This window comes from Nerophis ophidion, linkage group LG07 (assembly GCF_033978795.1).
Source record: "Nerophis ophidion isolate RoL-2023_Sa linkage group LG07, RoL_Noph_v1.0, whole genome shotgun sequence".
NCBI classification, from domain to species: domain Eukaryota; kingdom Metazoa; phylum Chordata; class Actinopteri; order Syngnathiformes; family Syngnathidae; genus Nerophis; species Nerophis ophidion.
Window position 1 is genome coordinate 29,952,839 of NC_084617.1, and position 21,009 is coordinate 29,973,847.

Consider the following 21,009-nt stretch of genomic DNA (forward strand, 5'->3'; position numbering starts at 1 on the left):
GAGCCCTGTTGTCACATCTAAATTAGTTTCAGTGTAGGACTCCAAAGACATTTTAGCTAGAGTCAGTGACACCTGGGTACCGTTGTAATTATCCCTGCTTTTAATTTGAAAATAAAACTTCTGGTATCCGCAAATTAAATAACTTCTGTTTTGTTTCTGTCACCGGAGATTAAAAATTCCAAAATGAAAATCAAACTGATTTTAGATTTAGCTATTGCTCTTTGACACAAAAAAAGAGAATGATTTGTTTTTATATAACTTTTTGTATTTTAAAATGAAATTTAAATAAACCTGTCTCAAAATTCCATTGATAAAACGAAGATTAAATGACCAAAACATCCACTGACCTTAAAGGTCAAAATTGAAAAACTAAGCATTCTACAAAACTATATATAAAACCGGTTTGATTTTCATGTACCTTTTACAAAAGAAAAATGAAAATCCATAGTAAATAAATGGAAAAACAGTAACAAATGGTGGTTTTTCATATTGTGACAACGGAAGTTTATATTTTCAAATTAAAAGTATGTCTGGCTAAATGTGTTCGGAGCACTAAATGTGTTCAGACATGGTACGACGAGGACTGACATCTAGAGCTATTTCTACGCAAATTTCATACAGAAGGGGAGGCAAAAAGGAATTTGATGGTGGTGGCAACTTGTCCAGGGTGTACGCTGCCTTCCGCCCAATTGTAGCTGAGATAGGCACCAGCGCCCCCCGCGACCCCAAAGGGAATAAGCGGTAGAAAATGGATGGATGGATGGACTATAGAATAGATTTTCTTACTGGCCCTGTCTTTAACTGGCTACTTCCGGTTTGAGCATCCGAATTTGAAAAAACATCCATTTTGGTTTGTTTTTCGGTTTATGTTGCTATGTGTGTACAGCTTCTGTGACTTCTAAACCAGTTACAGTGTAGGGCTCCAAAGACATTTCAGCTAGTCCCTGATATCCGGGTACCATTATAATTATACCTGCTTTTACTTTAAAAATAAAACTTTGGGTATATGTGTTGTAAGCACAATACCAATGGCGCGCAGTTTGCAAAATGCGCAACCGCATTTTGCAAATTTAATGTCAAATCAAATGAAATGTTTATTGGATTCATCACTATACAGTGTACATCCACGACAGAACTACTGACTAAACTACTACCAGAACTTGGTTTACTATTTATGAATTTAATAATGTAGGGTCTGCGATGAGGTTACGACTTGTCCAGGGTGTACGACGCCTTCCGCCCGATTGTAGCTGAGATAGGCGCCAGCGCCCCCCGCGACCCCAAAAGGGAATAAGCGGTAGAAAATGGATGGATGGAATAATGTAGGGTTACCTGGAACTTGAAATAGGCCACCCGGTCTGAATCCACACTTGGTGGTAGTTTAGTCAGTATTCTAGTCATGGATATACCCTGTATAGTGATGAATCCAATAAACATCTGATTTGATTTGACATTAAATTTGCAAAATGCGATTGCGCATTTTGCAAATTGGTCGCCATTGGTATTGTGCTTACAACATATGCAAATGAAATAACATATGTTTTGTTGTATTTTGTTTGTTTACTGGAGACTAAAAATTCCAAAATGAAAACCAAATTAACTTTAGACGGAGTTATTACGCATCGACACAAATTTTTTTTTAAATCCTTGTTTTTTGCATTTTAAAAGGAAATTCAAACAAACCAGCCGTAATAGAAGATTAAATGACCAAAACATCTACGGACCGTGCTGGTGGACAACATTTGGCAGTGTTATTGTTGTAAGCAAAATACCAATGGCACACAATTTGCCAAATGCGCAATCGCATTTTACAAATTTAATGTCAAATCAAATCAAATCAAGTCAAATGTTTAATGGATTCATCACTATACAGTGTACATCCACGACAGAACTACTGACTAAACTACTACCACAACTTGGTTTACTATTTATAAAATATAATAATGTAGAAATTTGAATAGGCCACCCGGCCTGAATCCACACTTGGTAGTAGTTTAGTCAGTAGTTCTGTTGTGGATGTACCCTGTATAGTAATGAATCCAATAAACATTTGATTTGACATTAAATTTGCAAAATGCGGTTGCGCATTTTGCAAATTGCGCGCCATTGGTATTGTGCTTACAACATATGCAAATGAAATAACTTATGTTTTGTTCTATTTTGTTTGTTTACCGGAGATTAAAAATTCCAAAATGAAAACCAAATTAATTTTAAATTGAGTTATTACTCAGACACAAAATACAAATAAATCCTTGTTTTTTTTAATTTTAAATGGAAATTCAAACAAACCAGTCGTAATAGAAGATTAAATGACCAAAACATCCACGGACCGTGCTGGTGGACAACATTTGGCAGTGTTATTGTTGTAAGCACAATACCAATGGCGCACAATTTGCCAAATGCGCAATCGCATTTTACAAATTTAATGTCAAATCAAATCAATTGTTTAATGGATCTATCACTATACAGTGTACATCCATGACAGAACTAATGACTAAACTACTACCACAACTTGGTTTACTATTTATAAAATATAGGGTGGGCTTCACAGTGGAAGAGGGGTTAGTGCGTCTGCCTCACAATACGAAGGTCCTGCAGTCATTGGTTCAATCCCAGGCTCGGGATCTTTCTGTGTGGAGTTTGCATGTCCTCCCCGTGAATGCGTGGGTTCCCTCCAGGTATCCCAGCTTCCTCCCACTTCCAAAGACATGCACCTGGGGATAGGTTGATTGACAACACTAAATTGCCCCTAGTGTGTGAATGTTCTGTCTTTCTTTGTTGGCCCAGCGATGAGGTGGCGACTTGTCCAGGGTGTACTCCGCCTTCCGCCCGATTGTAGCTGAGATAGGCGCCAGCAGCCCCCGCGACCCCAAAAACGGAATAAGCTGTAGTAAATGGATGGAATAATGTAGGGTTACCTGGAATTTGAAATAGGCCAGCCGGCCTGAATCCACACTTGGTAGTAGTTTAGTCAGTAGTTTAGTCGTAGATGTACCCTGTATAGTAATGAATCCAATAAACATTTGATTTGATATTAAATTTGCAAAATGCGGTTGCGCATTTTGCAAATTGCGCGCCATTGGTATTGTGCTTACAACATATGCAAATGAAATAATTTATGTTTTGCTCTATTTTGTTTCTTTACCGGAGATTCAAAATTCCAAAATGAAAACCAAATTAATTTTAGACGGAGTTATTACGCATCGACACAAAAATTTTTTAAAATCCTTGTTTTTTGCATTTTAAAAGGAAATTCAAACAAACCAGTCGTAATAGAAAATTAAATGACCAAAACATCCATGGACCGTGCTGGTGGACAACATTTGGCAGTGTTATTGTTGTAAGCACAATACCAATGGTGCGCAATTTGCAAATTTAATGTCAAATCAAATCAAATGTTTATTGGATTCATCACTATACAGTGTACATCCACGACAGAACTACTGACAAAACTACTACCACAACTTGGTTTACTACTTATAAAATATAGTAATGTAGAACTTTGAATAGGCTACCCGGCCTGAATCCACACTTGGTAGTAGTTTAGTCAGTAGTTCTGTCGTGGATGTACACTGTATAGTGATGAATCCAATAAACATTTGATTTGACATTAAATTTGCAAATTGCGCGCCATTGGTATTGTGCTTACAACATATGCAAATGAAATAAATTATGTTTTGTTCTATTTTGTCTGTTTACCGGAGATTAAAAATTCCAAAATGAATACCAAATTAATTGTAGAATGATTTATCGACACAAAATAAAAAATAAATCCTTGTTCTTTGCATTTTACAAGGAAATTCAAACAAACCAGTCGTAATAGAAGATTAAATGACCAAAACATCCACGGACAACATTTGGCAGTGTTATTAATAGAATATTGAATCAATAGGATAGGAATAAATGACGCAGTGATGCTGAGAACTAGCAAAGTCGTGCAATGAGTCCCAAATGTTAAAAAAAACGGAAAAAAAGACGTATTTAAATGATTCGTTTGAGTGATGACGGGAATGTTGCTAGTAAACCCGTCCCAGCTAAAGAGCAGAGCAACAAAAACAGACATGATTAAAAATGGCGAGCTCCATGCTCTTCGTGCTGCCATACAATGAAGCAGCAAATCCCCGCGCTACTCCGCCGTGGGCCCGGCCTTACTGCAGCTAGTCGGCCCGCAGTCAACATGCCGCACATAAAGACAATTCCCAAGAACAAACACGCGTTTCTTTGAGAGCTATTACCTGAACGGGGCTCAGGGCGCGTATTCCCCCATTGTCACATCGCCATAGCTGCATTGACGCATCTGCGTTAGCCACTTAGCTCGCTAGCAAACACTTAACCAGCGTCATGAGCTGGGGCGACAACAACCCGCGATAAACATTTAAGTATCACCTGACAACTAAACACCGGCGGAAAAGCCAACACACGCGAGGCGCCGAATATACGCGTGTTAAAAGTGTCGCAGTAGCCAAGAGTTAGGTTGCAAAACACAAGGCCACCATTTTAGAACGCCACACACCCCCTCCGGTGTTAGCACACATGCTAACTAACGTGCTAACCAGGGCCTTCAGGCTAATTAGCTGGCAATTTCCGTGCATCTATAGTCACATTTTTTACAACTTTGCAGCAGAATTCACCAAACTATAACCGTGTAACAAGAACTCACGTGCAGGCCCAGCTTGTGTGTTCACGTAACTTAATCCAACACTTTAACCTCCTATATACTATATTTGCAGGTGCCTCGACTCAACAATGGGAGTTTTAGCCATTACGTGGACAGTGTTTACATACAAAGCAATTAATGCAGTGTTTTCGGACTATGTTAACGGTGTGGTTCGCCTGGTCCATCTCCGAGCAAAACACTAGCAAAATGAGGTCAGCTGCACTAAAGTAGGCTGCAATCATAACAACGCAACGTATAAGTCCTGGTGGTATGGATGCAACTTCATGCACACAAGAGTTGAGTTACTAACGTTCCATCTCCATGTCCTCCGGTTCACTGAGCTGCTGCTCGCCGGCTTTCTGCTGCTGCGTGTGGTGATGGTGGTGGTTCATGTCGGCGGCTTTTGTCGTGGCGATGCGGGGATCTCGGCTATCGACGTCGTCCAGGGCCGGTTCGGACGGGAACCGCTGCTGCTGAGGTGTGGTGGGATGCGGAGGTGGTGGGGTGGACCGGTCGAGCCTCGGCGCCCGGGCCTGCTCGGCTGCTGCGACCTCGGCCTTGTCCGCTGTCAGCGCCGGGGAGCGAGGAGGGGAGGTCGGCGGGGGAGCGGGTAAAGAAACGCGGACGTATTTGCTCGCTATTCGCCCAATTTCGGCGCCTTTGGTGGGGTAAGCTGGCTGAAGGCGGGGGTGGCGGGAAGGAGCTAAATTCCCGGGAAAGTGTGGGGCGATGAGACGGTCCGCAGCTGGTGCAGCAAACAGCCGGTTTAAAGCTAGCTTAGCCAAGGTAGCCAATAATAGATATTATGCTGCACAATTCAACAGCTTTGCCTGCGATATCCCCAGTCCGTGTGCTCCGCCGTGTGTCCCTCGTCTGGGGAAGAGCGGAGAAGAAAGCTAGCCATTCAATTCGTTACCGTGGAAGTTGGCGCGGCCCGACATGGAAACACTTCCCGAACGCAGCGAAATGACAAAGTCGGCTTCGGCCGTTGCATTCCCGTCTGGAAGTGGCGTCCCCCCCCCCTCCCGCAAGAGGAATGTGCCCGGTCATGCAGCGTTTTAACTGGAGCGGCGTTCGGCCTCGACACGCTCTCCCTCCCCGTCGGTTTGTGCTGAAGCGAGCTGAGCGTGGAAGTCAAAATGGCGGCGGCGATCTTCTATGAAATGTCACATCCGCGTGGAGATGCAAACACAGCACAGTAGCCAAGCCCCGTTGCGAGTCTTGGACATTAAATACTCAGTTGTGTGCGCTATAAACTATAAACGCCGCTAAGAAGAACTTGGGAAAAGTCCAACTAAAATAGGCAGGCGTCTCTTTAACGCCTGTTTCGTCATTGTCGTTATTTAGTCAAACATGAAGGCTATTTTTTTATTCACCAATCAAATCGTTTATTTTGTAATCTACAAAAACCTACCCTTTTAAACTAAGCAACAAATAAATGAACACAAAATAAATAAAATAATGTGTTTTAGAGCATCGCAGTTTTGCCCACCTTGTTGACACTTTGTGTTTATTTTGACAACTATCTCAGTACTCATGCAAAACCGAGTGGCAATTAACAGTTGGGAGAAAACACGTAAAGCGACATTTACTTTCATTTGTCAGCTTCGAATGGTGAACGTTACGAGCCCTGTGCGTGTCACGTTTGGCGAATACAACCACGATGAATGTGTACTACCAATAACCCTTTATTGTATGTGATGCCAATAGCGTGCGTGTTTTGAACATAAATAATATGGAATATTGTATTTTAAAAAAGAACCCTGTCATGAATACATTTATGTTTTAAGTGGTGAGATTGTATTCCAAAACTATATCCGTTTCCATTTACCATGAATTGATTAACGTGGACCCCGACTTAAACAAGTTGAAAAACGTATCCGGGCGTTACTATTAAATTGTACAGAATATGTACTATACTGTGCAATCTACTAATAAAAGTCTCAATCAACCAATCAATGGTTACATCCAAGGTCTGCAAATACATTAACTTAAATGCCAAACTGCTTATAATTTTACCATTTAAATAATTTTTTAAAGTATTTGCCATTCACCCACCACCAGCATTAAACATATGCAAATTAGCATCTCTTTCAGGAAATAACTCAAGTAGCTCCATATAAAATGAATTCTATTTGCTTCTGTCATTTTATTGCCCTCTTTGTGACTCATTATCAACAAACTTATTGTCAGAGTTGGCACTGAGCAATAGTTTGTATACAATATTATAATGCCATGCATGTGCTCACTTTTTATACATAACAACATGTACACTGTACAATACCTTGATAAAGAAGCATATTACCATTCGTGTCATTTTTCACTCCATGCCATGCCATGTTGAGATTGTTTTGAAGTGGTCAGACAGAGTGAAAGCACAGGCAAAACAAACGTGTTACCTGAGTGTAACGTCATGCTCGTATTAAGACTTCCGGTGTATATGGTATCATTTGTATATATCTATTGGTTGCCGAAAAACTTTTACATTTAAATGTATATTTGTTGGTGTTGCTTTTACTTGCAAAATACGTCACTATCACCCAAAAAAGAAGAATAGATACTTATTTAAATATATACATCCAGTAAAAGATAGACAGTAAAATCGTCGCACAAGTTGTAATTTAAACATACATTTTATAAAGGGATTGCATATTGAATAATAACGTATTCTATGCAGCAAATTATTAAATATTTAAACTTATTTATATTAATTAAAACAAATGCATTTCAATATACTGTATTGCAGAAGTCTACCTCTCATCCAAACTTTAGCAATACCGTGTTTCTTTAGTGGCAAACCAGTGAAGGACATGTCAGAGAGCCAATGGTATTGTGATACTCAAGATAAAGCCCCACCCCTATCTACTTTTTGTTGTTGTTATTTTTACTTGCAAAATACGTTGCAATCACTTAAAAAAGAAGAATACATACTTAATGAAACATACATATCCAGTAAAAGATAGACAGTAAAATCATTTAAGGATACATTTAATAAATTGCATATTGAATAATAACATATTATATGCCACATTTGATAAACTATTTAAAAATGTATATATTAATGAAAAACAAATGAATTTAAATATACTGTATTGCAGAAGTCTACTTCTCACCCAAATTTTATGGGTCTTTTGTGGCAAACCATGCAGCGAAGGACATGTCAGAGAACCAATGGTATTGTGATACTCAAGATAAAACCCCACTCCTATCGATCTTTTTGTTGTTATTATTTTTACCTGCAAAATAAGTTGCAATCACTTAAAAAAGAAGATTACATACTAAATGAAATATACATCTCCAGTAAAAGATAGACAGTAAAATCATTTAAGGATACATTTAATAAATTGATTGAATATTGAATAATAACGTACTTTATGCAACAAATGATTAAATATTTAAACTTATAAATATTAATTAAAAACAAATGCATTTCAATATACTGTATTGCAGAAGTCTACCTCTCACCCAAACTTTAGCAATACCATGGTTCTTTAGTGGCAAACCAGCGAAGGACAAGTCAGAGAGCCAATGGTATTGTGATACACAAGATAAAGCCCCACCCCTATTATTTTTACTTGCAAAATACGTTGCAATCACTTAAAAAAGAAGAATACATACTTAATGAAATATACATCCCCAGTAAAAGATAGAAAGTAAAATCATTTAAGGATACATTTGATAAATGCACTGCATATTGAATAATAACATATTATATGCAACATTTGATAAACTATTTAAACATATATATATATAGATGAAAAACAAATGCATGTAAATATACTGAATTGCGGAAGTCTACTTCTCACGCAAACTTTATGGTTATTTTATGGCAAACCAAGCAGCGAAGGACATGTCAGAGAGCCAATGGTATTGAAATACTCAAGATAAAGCCCCACCCCTATTTATCTTGTTGTTGTTATTATTTTTACTTGCAAAAACGTTGCAATCACTTAAAAAAGAAGAATACATACTTAATGAAATATACATCTCCAGTAAAAGATAGACAGTAAAATCATTTAAGGATACATTTAATAAATTGATTGCATGTTGAATAATAACATATTATATGCAACATTTGATAAACTATTTAAACATATGTGTACATATATTAATGAAAAAAAAAATAATTTAAATATACTGTATTGCTGTATTGCAATACCGTGGTTCTTTAGTGGCAAACCAATGAAAGACATGTCAGAGAGCCAATGGTATTGTGATACTCAAGATAAAGCCCCACCCCTATCTATCTTTTTGTTGTTATTATTTTTACTTGCAAAATACGTTGCAATCACTTAAAAAAGAAGAATACATACTTAATGAAATATACATCTCCAGTAAAAGATAGACAGTAAAATCATTTAAGGATACATTTAATAAATTGCATATTGAATAATAACATATTATATGCAAAATTTGATAAACTATTTAAACATATATATCTTAATGAAAAACAAATGAATTTAAATATACTGTATTGCAGAAGTCTACCTCTCACCCAAACTTTAGCAATAGTTCTTTTGTGGCAAACCAGCGAAGGACAAGTAAGAGAGCCAATGGTATTGTGATACTCGAGATAAAACCCCACCCCTTAGGTTCTAGATGACCAATCACCGTCTACTTTTTGACGACCGGGCGGGGCTAAGAAGGCAACAAGATAGCTTACGTTGTATATATCCCTGACGTCGGCAACTCAGAAAATAGTCGGCTAAGCAAAGCTTCGGAAATGGTGGGGACACCGTAGTGCGAAATAGTATTAACGGTATTTTTTTCTCCATCAACATTCTCCTATAGTTTTATATTTCATCTACCTCGGTACAGTAAACACTTGAAAGTAACATCCCTCCAAGTTGTGGCGTATTAATGGAGGAGAAGAAGGAAGACGGCGACTCGGAGATACAGGAACACGGACCCGAGCACTGGTTCTCAAAATGGGAGCGGCAGTGCTTGGCCGAGGCCGAGCAGCGAGAGCCGAGCGAGGAAGAGGCCGACGACGACCAGGATAAACTATGGCATCTTTTCCAGAACTCCGCCACCGCCGTGGCACAGTTATACAAAGGTTTTAGCCGCCGCTTTTTCCTACGCTCGATGACAGTCCACCGTGCTAGCTTGTTGATTAGCAACTTGGCTAACTTTGACACATTGATCCACATCGAACACAGCGGAACTCTCACAGCTGACTTGGCACTGCATCATTTTGTGGGACTTGGCGGCGTTCTGTGTAACTTTCGCCAGATGAACCATAAACTTGCCCGATGCCCATAAGTTGGGGGGGGGGGGTTGGTCGTAAACAACCTCCTGTTGTAGCGTCACGGTCCAAAAATAATGGCAGCCGAAATAATTAAAAGTGCCGCCTGTCAATACAGGAGTTTGTTGTCTCCAAGTTGAGATAGCAGCATTTTGCTAGGCTAGCTACAAAATGGCGATGGTAACAACAATCGTATCTACGCGACATTCCCAGATGACAGTTTGTTGAACTGTCACTCCGACATCTGTTTCAAACTCACCTTCTTAGTCCGTTTCTCACACAATGGCGACAAAACGACACGTTGTCCCGTTTAGAGGCTGCTGAGTAGACAGTTGTTGAAACAACGTGTAGCTTAGCCAGCCTTCTAATCACAAAATGGCGTGGATATTATTAGTTCGCGGTTTGAAATCGTGTTTGTCCGTCTGGCCCCGCATATTCCGTCCGAGCTTGACGTGTTTTGTCCAGCGACATACACTATATTGCCAAAATCATTTGGCCACCTGCATTGACTCACATATGAACTGGAAGGGCAATCCCTTTCCTAACCCATATGGTTCAATATGATGTTGGTCCACCTATTGCAGCTATTACAGCTTCAACTCTTCTGGGAAGGCTGTCCACAAGGTTGCGGAGTGTGTTTATAGGAATTTTCCACCATTCTTCCAAAGGGGCATTGGTGAGGTCACACACTGATTTTTGTGGAGAAGGCCTGGCTCTCAGTCTCCTTCTAATTCATCCCCAAAGGTTTTCTGTCAAGTTTATCCACACCAGACTCATCCATGTCTTTATGGACCTTGCTTTGTGCACTCATGCACAGTCATGTTGGAAGAGGGAGGGGTCGGCTCCGAATGGTTCCCAGAAGGTTGGGAGCGTGGAATTGTCCAAAATGTTTTGGTATCCTGAAGCATTCAAAATTAATTTCACTGGAATTAAGGGGGCAAGCCCAACTCCTGAAAAACAACCCAAAACCATAATTCCTCCTTCACCAAATTTCACACTTGTCACAATGCACTCCGAAACGTACCGTTCTCCTGGCAACCTCCAAACCCAGACTCATCCATCAGAAATTTTACGACTGGATTTGTTCTGGTGGCATCTTATGACAGTTCCACGCTGGAAATCACTGAGCTGAGAGCGGCCCATTCTTTCACAAATGTTTGTAGAAACAGTCTCTATGTCTAAGTGCTTTATTTTATACACCTGTGGCCAGGCCAGGTGATTCATTTATCTATTTACATTTATTGATTAGGACACCAGATTCTGATCATTTGGATGGGTGGCCAAATACTTTTGCCAATACAGTGTATGTTTGCAACTTTACTGCTGAGAGGACAACCTGACTGTGCAACTCATTTCTTTCTTGCCAAGCTGGCTGTTTATTTTTATGCCTGTGACTTTGTGCAGCCAAGATAAAATGGCCTCATCTCGACCTGCTAGTTGGCTCTCCTGTATGTCATGTTTGGATGTCACACAGATAACCATTCCCTCCTCTCTTTGCCCCGCAGACCGAGTTTGTCATCAACAGGGTCTCTCACTGTGGGTCCCATTTCAGAACGCCGCTACAGCAGTCACCAACCTGTACAAAGGTACTGCCACGCTCCTCTCCGTCAGTCATCCATCTTTCTGCTTTTCATCTGGAAACACCGCATAAATTCTGTGTACTGGAAGCAGAATAGTAACTTTTAGGAGTCTATTTGGGACATTTGGCGTGTGTTCTAACATGTCATTTATGATCCCGTTGAAGGGGAACTTTGTCTTATCAGTCACAATCTTTAATATGAAAGAAAATAATACACATTTTTCTTTTTTATGCATTCTAACTATTGAATAAATGCTTGCAAAAGTTAGCTAACGGCATAGCTCGGTTGGTAGAGTGGCCGTGCCAGCAACTTGAGAGTTGCAGGGTCGATTCCCGCTTCTGCCAACCGAGTCACTGCCGTTGTGTCCTTGGGCAAGACACTTTACCCACCTGCTCCCAGTGCCACCCACACTGGTTTAAATGTAACTTAGATATTGGGTTTCACTATGTAAAGCGCTTTGAGTCACTAGAGAAAAGCGCTATATAAATATAATTCACTTCACTAACAACGGAACCAATAAGTGTCGTTTGCCTATAAGTGGTTAAAAAAAAATGGTAAATGGTTGTACTTGTATAGCGCTTTTCTACCCCTTTTTTAAGGAGCCCAAAGCGCTTTGACAGTATTTCCACATTCACCCATTCACACACTGATGGCGGGAGCCGCCATGCAAGGCGCTAACCAGGACCCATCAGGAGCAAGGGTGAAGTGTCTTGCTTAAGGACACAACGGACGTCACTAAGATAGTAGAAGGTGGGGATTGAACCAGTAACCCTCAGATTGCTGGCACGGCCACTCTCCCAACTTCGCCACGTTGTCCCCAATAAATATAAAGATATAGAGTATAAGAGTATAAAGACTTTAAAAAAAAAAAAAAAACATCCATCAATGCTTCATTTACATGCTGTATGTATATATGTACTGTCATAACATTCATAATATGTAATATTTGCTCATTTTAAGCACACTGCGGCATATTAATTTCAAGGACTCATCAGAATGTTCACTTTCCTTTAACAACACTATTAATCATGGCAGACTTAATGAGAGACAAAAAATGACAATGCAGAAACTTCTGTTTTTGAACCTGAATATAAGGAGGATGATCTACAAGTTTTAGAAGCTGTGTGCTAAACAGATGCAGCTATAGTCAAACACTTACCATCATGTAGCAGTAATGCTAAGTGCTAAACAAGATATACATAATAAAACAATCACTTACTGTTCAATGTCTGCTCTCATTGGGATAAAGACTGATGGGATGTTTATATATTCCCCTTTATATCAACAATGCATCATGATCTTCACAAAGGGTTAAAAAAAAGTGCCGCAAAAAAGCATCTTTTCGTGTCTTTCTTGCCATCTCCGGGTCTAAATTGGATGTCAAAGTTGACCAACTTGTGAGTTTATGTCCAAAACTTTCTACTATCCAGGTGAGATGCATGATTTATCATCTAGAATGAACTTTCACCAACTCGGAGGCAATGCAGCAGCTCTGTATGTTATTATAGCAGCATAAGCTAGTTAGCTCTCTGTGATCGCATCGCCGCTAAAAATAGAAATCGATTTTTAAATGCATCTCATCTAAAAATGTCTGCTCTCTCTGGGATAAAGGCTGATGGGATTTTCATATCTTCCATTTTTCATGAATCCAGCTGTCGGTAAAAAAAAAAAAAGTACTGCAAACAAGCGTCTTTTCGTGTCTTTCTTGGATCTCCGAGTCATAGTTGACCAACTTGTGGGTTTATGTCCACAACCTTCTACTATCCAGGTGAGAGGCATGATTTATAATCAATAATTAACTTTCACCAACTCAGAGCAGCTTATGATAATATCGTTAATACATGGTCAATATTCAGTTCAACATATGTTAATGGCATATTGTGTGCACTTTAAAAATGTTTTTTTAGAGGGTTTCATGAGAAAAATAGAGTATTACTATTATAGCTGCATTGTTAACCACCTTGTACTTGTTGTATATTATGAATTAAAATGTTATAAAAAACAAAACATGTTACTCTTTTACATAGTGATTGTGAATGATAAACAAAAAAAGTGCAGTTCCCCTTTAAGACAAACTCGAGTTTGTTTGCGCCGCTATTTTAGTTGGTTTGATCAAGTGTTCCGCAGCTGACTTGGTGGCATTGGTCATAAATATAGTGATATATTACACGAGGGTGTCTCGACAACTTTTTAATTTCTGATACAATATTGGAGCCCTGAGTATTGGCCAATACTAATAATCCGATACCATATCAGCGAAAGTCAAAGCACATACTTTTATTTTTTTGTGTAGACTGTTAGAAAATGCTTGATCAAGTGAAAGTACTCAGAACAATGGCAAGTATAAAATAACACGAGCCTTATAAGGGACGAGCATGCTTGCTTCCGAGCTAAAAGCCCGGGCTCTCCACCTGGTAACTAGCACTGCTCTTAAGGTTGTAAGGGAGTGAGATTGAGCTGGCTGACCTCTGTTACACTCTTTAAATCGGTTAATGGTTATTTGGCGATACCTTGCGGTCACAATCATTTATTCATTCACACAATTAAACACTCTGCAGGACTGCTGGTATCGCACATAATATCACACAAGTAAACACTCTGCAGAACTGTTTGTACCGCACATGATATTACACACAAGTAAACTCTGCAGGACTGATGGTAACGCACATGATATCACACACAAGTAAACACTCTGCAGGGCTGCTTGTATCGCACATCATATCACAAATTTTACATGCAAGCACATCATAACAAACTTCTTTTTTTAAGATATTGGATATCATATATATATATATATATATATATATATATATATATATATATATATATATATATATATATTTATATATATATTTATATTGGATCAGGACGCCAAAAAAGTACATGTACAATACACGTACATGTGGGGGCGGCATGGCGTAGTGGGTAGAGCGGGCGTGCCAGAAACCTGAGGGTTGCAGGTTCGCTTCCCACCTATTGACATCCAAAAAATCGCTGCCGTTGTGTCCTTGGGCAGGACACTTCACCCTTTGCCCCCGGTGCCGCTCACACTGGTGAATGAATGATTAATGAATGATTGGTGGTGGTCGGAGGGGCCGTAGGCGCAAACTGGCAGCCACGCTTCCGTCAGTTTACCCCAGGGCAGCTGTGGCTACAGATGTAGCTTACCACCACCAGGTGTGAATGAATGATGGGTTCCCACTTTTCTGTGAGCGCTTTGGGTATCTAACAATAGAAAAGCGCGATATAAATCTAATCCATTATTATTATTATTACGTATTATTGTCTTATCTTTAAAATCAGCAAACACTTACAGAAAGTGCAGGAAACATAATGAATACTTTTTTTGTTTGTTTTTCAAATGTTTACTATTATTATTAGGATTTCTTATTTATTTATTTCAAACTCTAATGTATTTTTTAGGTAGTGAATAACAATATAACGAAGCTAATACAACGTTAAAAAAAAAAAAAGTGCACCAAAATGGTGTTTCAAACCACACCAAAAGGAAACATGTAACATTATAAATTAAATGAATGAATAAGTACTACTTTTAGAATTAAAAATACACACACTGCCTCGTCCATTAGTTTAATTACTTCAATGATACACACAATCTCAAATCACTAAAGTATCAATATTTTGTTTTGAGAATCGATGAAGCAGAAAGACGTATCTTTTCTACATCTTTTGGCTGTCTAGAACATAATAAATCTGATTTTCTTTTGGGAAAAAATGGTTTTGTTTCAGTGTGATTGTTTTTTGTGGGACCCCTTGGAATGGATTACTCTTGAAAACAGTGCTATTAGTTTATGTATGTGTAAAAAAATAAATAAATGTCCCATTAGCATGACATCTACGTGCATGCAAAACAATGGTCGATTGGTTCAAACTTGTTGAAAAATGCTAGAAAATGAAATCTTCATGTCAAAATATTTAACATTCTGAAGCGTGACCTCGAAGGGAATAAGTAGAAAATGGATGGATGGAAGTGTCGAAACAAAAGGTGAAGTCCCCTTTTGACGAGTGACTCGCTAAGGGTGGACAATTTCTTGGAACGTGAGTCGCTTCACTTAAATAAACACTTCATTGATCTCGCTTTTTATTATTCTTTACTGTCATAAAAATACATGTCGACTGGAAAAACAAACTTTGACAGATAATGAATGAGTAGCCTAGCTTGAATTAGTGAAATTCACCCTAATAAGTTTTATTTCTGCTTCCTGTGGTCCTTCACTTTCTTCTTTGCAGTCACTGTTAAAGCTAAAGTAGAACCCAGAGTAAATGCTTTTCATCAAGAGTCTTCAACAGGGGGTCTGTGACCCCCAAGGAGTCCGCAGAAGTACTGCTCGGGGGGTGTTTGGATTTTTAAAAAACCAACAGCGCATTTCCCCAAATGTCTTTTAAATTAAGGCTGTCAAATTATTACTTTTTGATCATGTTTTGGAATTGAGATTAGTCATGATTAATCACTTGCTTATTTAAAATTTGTACACAATGTGAATTTTTTTAAAGGTTTTACTTGAATGCGTGTCAGTTTTTTCTAAAGTTCTTTCAGTATGTTATTTGGAGTGAATATTTGTACTGTGGTTAAGGTATAAGAGCTTGTACGGTCAAAATAAAATTGCATGATTTAATATACGTGTGTACATAATTTATGCAGTGATTAATCACATGAGTTAAGCCCTACTCTAAAAACATGCGCACATTGAGCCAACACACTGTTGTGTAGTTGAATGTGAATAAATAAGATCACTAAACTAGATGACGCAATTCCTAAAGGAATTGCGTGTGAATGCTCCAATATGAAGTTATACTGAAATCCTGGAAAAAAAAAAAATTGAATTGTTGAAGTTGAGCACACAATTCCCAAACAGGCTGAATATTTTGAAGTTTGAACAGTATGAATCAGATGAAAAATATGGGAGTTGTGGAACTTTGAAGATTGTCCCATTGATTTCAATGGAAATTTTCAAAAAAATCAGGAATTTTTTGGAAAATGGTAAAAAACATGAATGGTCTGAATGAGTTGAAACGGTTGGTGTTGGAATTTTTCAAATTGGGGGAGAAATGTTGCAGTAGTTACATGTTCAATTGAGAAATGGTATTGCGGAATTTCAGGAAAACCGGGAATTATTCCAATTCATAAAAAACAACTTTGTTTTTTTGTCCTGATTAAGAGGAATGTTTTGACGGTGGAACAGTTGAAATGGTTTGAAAAATGTGGAAGGAGTAGTGGCCAGAAAAAAATGTTGATTAAGGCTTTGGAAAAGCAAGAATTCTGGAGAATCCTTAAATTTTTGTGTACTTGTGAAAAATTATAGTTTGAATTTCCAGAATGGTGGAATGGTTTAAATCGGTTGAAAAATGTGGAAATGGTGAAAGTTTGAAAAATTGCCAATTTATTTTGAATGGGAAAAATGTCCTGAAAAACCTGGAATTCTAGGAAATCTGGGAATTTTTGGAATTTGTCAAAGGAAAGCCTGCTATTCCTGAATAGGCTGAACAGTTTGAAGTTTGAACGGTTTGAATCGGGTGAAAAATGTGAAAGGTAGAGCGCATCAAAATCTGGAGAAGAAGAAGAATTTGAAGAAGTTTGATAATAGATTAATTTGGGTGTAGAAAACAATGTGTGAAGGCTTTAGAGCATTCACACTAAGTATATTATTTAGGGCTGTCCGAAGTTAAATAATGTGATTAATCACAAAACATGCTGCATTAATCATGCATAGTTGCAGATTAATCACAGTTTTTATTTGTATATATTTTTTAATGATTTTTTACGTTCAATTATTTTGTGCTCCCTTGCCCTACCTTTCGACTAGTTATCTTAAAGGGTTGTAAAGTGAGTGATCAGGTTTCAAAATTCAAAATGTAGCTTCAACATAAACACAGACAGAACTTTAGATATTACTTTAGAGCAAATAAATTAAGTACATTCAAGTAAAACATTTTAAAAAATGCGCATGAAATTTCATTTGTGTCACATTACAGTTTTTAAGGCCAATTCATGTAATTTAATGTGATTAATCATGATTAATCCAAATTCAAAAGTGTGATTACTTTGATTTAAAAAGCAATCCATCATTTGACAGCACTAAAATGATTACACTTGTGTTAGCAGTTAAGATAGCTAGCAATTAGTCTCTAGTTTGCATCCTAAAAAGAAGACATTTCATCAAGCTAAAACACTTGTATGTATTTAATGTAAATGTTTTTCGACATCCAAGAAAGTGCTGATGCGCATCAGAGAAGTTTCGACAGAGGCATCCAGACAGGACACCAGCGGCGTAACAAGGTTGGTACTTTGTGAGCGCTCACTTCTAATCTACTCCGGTCAAGTGTTTGTGCCACAACTAGTGTACGACTCTCCCTGCAGGACATGTTGGCCTGGGTGAAAAAGCGGCGGAGAAACATCCGCAGGGAAGATCTGATCAGCTTCCTGTGCGGCAAAGCACCGCCACATAGGAGCAGCAGGGCCAGCAGCAGGTTGGCCATGGTGGCCCCCAGCCGGGCTAACTCGCCGGCCGAGACCGGCTCGTCTGTGGAAGCCGACCTCCAGCCTTTCAGGGAGGCCATAGCACTTCATGGTGAGCACGCTGATAACTCCTTATACACACTTTTATTTTGAATATCAAATAGACTTCTTGGCAGAAAATATGTTCACCTTATGATGAGTTCTGATTTACGAGGTGCATTCTGATTCACGAGGTGCCGTCTCTCCATTCAGAATCAATTCTGGATTAAAAGCAATTCTCCCAATTAGGGCTGGGCTATATATCGATATACGCGATATATTGCGGGTTTGTCCCTGTGCGATACAGAAAATGACTATATCATAATATTCGAGTATACGTTCTAATGCAGTTGTTTTTAGCTGCGGGCGTTACAGTACAGGCTCTTCCCACTCTTTCTTGTCTCCTTCTCACAGATAGCAAGCACACAAACTTAGATACGTCACAGACTGTCACATCATACGTCATACGTATACGCCCTTACGGAGCAGATAGGTAGCAGCGTGGCTAACGTTAGCTGTGATGCTAGCGGTTCTCACGCAGTTGTTTTTAGCTGCGGGCATCACACTACAGGCTCTTCCCACTCCTTGTTGTCTCTCCTTCTCACAGACAGCAAGCGCATAAACTTACATACGGCACATATTGTCACATCATACAACACATACGTATACGCCCTCACGGAGCAGAGAGGTAGCAGCGTGGCTAACGTTAGCTATGAAGATAGCGCAGTGTTGCAAATGGTAATACGAGAGAAAAAAGGTGCGAATCTGGTAACAAATGAAAGAAGAATTAATTCCCAAGAAAAACAGCACGGAGTCCATCGTCTGGCGGTGGTTCGGCTTCAAGCGGGAAAATGTCGAATAGACAACTTTAATCGGTCAAGTGTGGGGCACAAGCGTTGCTACCAAAAGTAGCATTACTGCTAGTATGTAGCATCGTTTGAAAAGTCACCTGCTTAATAAATACAGTTTTGGTCAATTGACTTAGTTGTGATTTCCTTATCTGCATGAAAGTTTAAAATGAGCATATATTAATGCAGTATGAACCATAACATTTTAATGTAGACACATAGAATCATCATACTGCTGTGATTATATGTATCAAGTGTTAATTCAAGGCTAAGGCAAAATACGGAGATATATTTTGTATATCGCGATATGGCCTAAAAATTCCGAGACATTAAAAAAAAAAAGCCATATCGCACAGCCCTACTCCCAACGAACTATTTGGTGTAATATTAATAATGATAAAACCTTTTAAAACTAGGTTACAGGTTATAAAACCTCCTCTTGATTGCTGACCTTTGACTTATATGTGCAGCGAGTAAGCATGGAGATGGCCTACAATTTCCTTTTTGAAAATTGATCCTTAAAAAAATATTTAAAAAAAAAAAAAAAAACATTTTTGAAAATATGAATCAATTCTTAAAATGGGAATAAATAAATATTTCGATTTAGATGTCAATCTATTTTTTTGCATCCCTAATAAATATGTGGTTTCCAAATGTGCATTGTGGAAGTATGTTTGTTTATACCTTGTGTAAAAGCAGCTAACAAGGGCTTTTATTGTGAATTGTCATTACTTTATTCACGCTTGTTGTCACAAGGGCAAGTTATGAATTTTCTAATATGCATATCATGAATGTGGAATGTGTGTAAATATGATCTCACCTACTGTAATGATCAATGACTAATATTCAAGCTGCTGCCAGTGTTCATTTGTAAAGTGGTTTGCATGAAATACATACGGGTGTGATGCGTGTGAGAGAATATGAAATGTGCGGCTCAGAGATAACGTGTGTTCAGAGGGGGCCAACTTTGAAAGCCCCTCCTCTTTCAGGGTCTGGATTAGTGGTCTCAAAGTTATTTGCATTGAGGTCTATTATAACTAACTTAGAAAAAATATTTAAGATACCTATTTTTGCTACCTTTCAGACCAGTGGTTCTCAAACCTTTCAACATATACCACCATAATGACCAACATTACAATACGGTAGCGTAGTAGGCCTAAGTATTCATTTAAAGCAAGGCAGAGGTTTTATTTAACAAGTTAAGAATTTTGGCCATTGTAAAATGAGACACAGGTTGAACAGTAACACTGTGTTTCAATATAAGAAAATAAAACACTGTTCTTAAATAATGAAAAAATATAAATATTTATTGATTTATTTTATGTTTGTTTTATTGTGTGTGTGTGTGTGTATATATATGTATGTATGTGTGTGTGTGTGTATATGTCTGTCCAAACTGTTTCCATATGAGTTAGGAAATTGTGTTAGATGTAAATATAAACGAAATACAATGATTTGCAAATCCTTTTCAACCCATATTCAATTGAATACACTACAAAGACAAGGTATTTGATGTTCAAACTTATAAACTTTTTTTTTTTTTTTGCAAATAATTAACTTAGAATTTCATGGCTGCAACACATGCCAAAGTAGTTGGGAAAGGGCATGTTCACCACTGTATTACATCACCTTTTCTTCTAATAACACTCAATAAACGTTTGGGAACTAAGGAAACTAATTGTTAAAGCTTTGAAAGTGGATTTCTTTCCCAATCTTGTTTTATGTAGAGCTTCAGTCGTTCAACAGTCCGGGGTCTCCGCTATCGTATTTTAAGCTTCATAATGCACCACACATTTTCGATGGGAGGCAGGTCTGGACTGCAGGCGGGCCAGGAAAGTACCCGCACTCTTTTTTTTTTTTTTTTTTTTTTACAAAGCCACGCTGTTTTAACACGTGCTGAATGTGGCTTGGCATTGTCTTGCTGAAATAAGCAGGGGCGTCCATGAAAAAGACGGCGCTTAGATGGCCGCATATGTTGTTCCAAAATCTATATGTACCTTTCAGCATCAATGGTGCCTTCACAGATGTGTAAGTTACCCATGTCTTGGGCACTAATGCACCCCCATACCAGCACGGATGCTGGCTTTTGAACTTTGCGTCGATAACAGTCTGGATGGTTCGCTTCCCCTTTGGTCCGGATGACACAATGTCAAATATTTCCA

At 38.5% G+C, this 21,009-nt stretch overlaps 2 protein-coding genes across 6 annotated transcripts in view; one reads left to right on the top strand and one right to left on the bottom strand.

The window, feature by feature from the left end:
- usp7 (ubiquitin specific peptidase 7 (herpes virus-associated)) overlaps nucleotides 1-10,275 on the bottom strand; it is a 74,413-nt gene extending 64,138 nt beyond the window's left edge. For 2 of the 5 annotated variants that reach the window (XR_009807472.1, XM_061905890.1), the window contains exon 1: nucleotides 4,968-5,195. Coding sequence is in view for 2 of the 5 variants with exons in the window: in XM_061905890.1 (XP_061761874.1) it covers nucleotides 4,968-5,049 (82 nt within the window). In the remaining 3 variants the exon portion in view is untranslated. Of the gene's footprint in view, nucleotides 1-4,235; nucleotides 4,833-4,967; nucleotides 5,458-10,161 lie in introns of those variants that run through there. The other 3 variants (XM_061905892.1, XM_061905893.1, XM_061905891.1) reach the window with 3 other exon arrangements.
- Nucleotides 9,296-21,009, top strand: part of hapstr1a (HUWE1 associated protein modifying stress responses a) — a 19,730-nt gene continuing 8,016 nt past the window's right edge. The window contains exons 1-4 of the mRNA XM_061905894.1: nucleotides 9,296-9,713; nucleotides 11,408-11,488; nucleotides 17,713-17,780; nucleotides 17,862-18,072. Of these exons, the coding sequence (XP_061761878.1) occupies nucleotides 9,518-9,713; nucleotides 11,408-11,488; nucleotides 17,713-17,780; nucleotides 17,862-18,072 (556 nt within the window). The 5' untranslated portion in view covers nucleotides 9,296-9,517. The remainder of the gene's footprint in view (nucleotides 9,714-11,407; nucleotides 11,489-17,712; nucleotides 17,781-17,861; nucleotides 18,073-21,009) is intronic.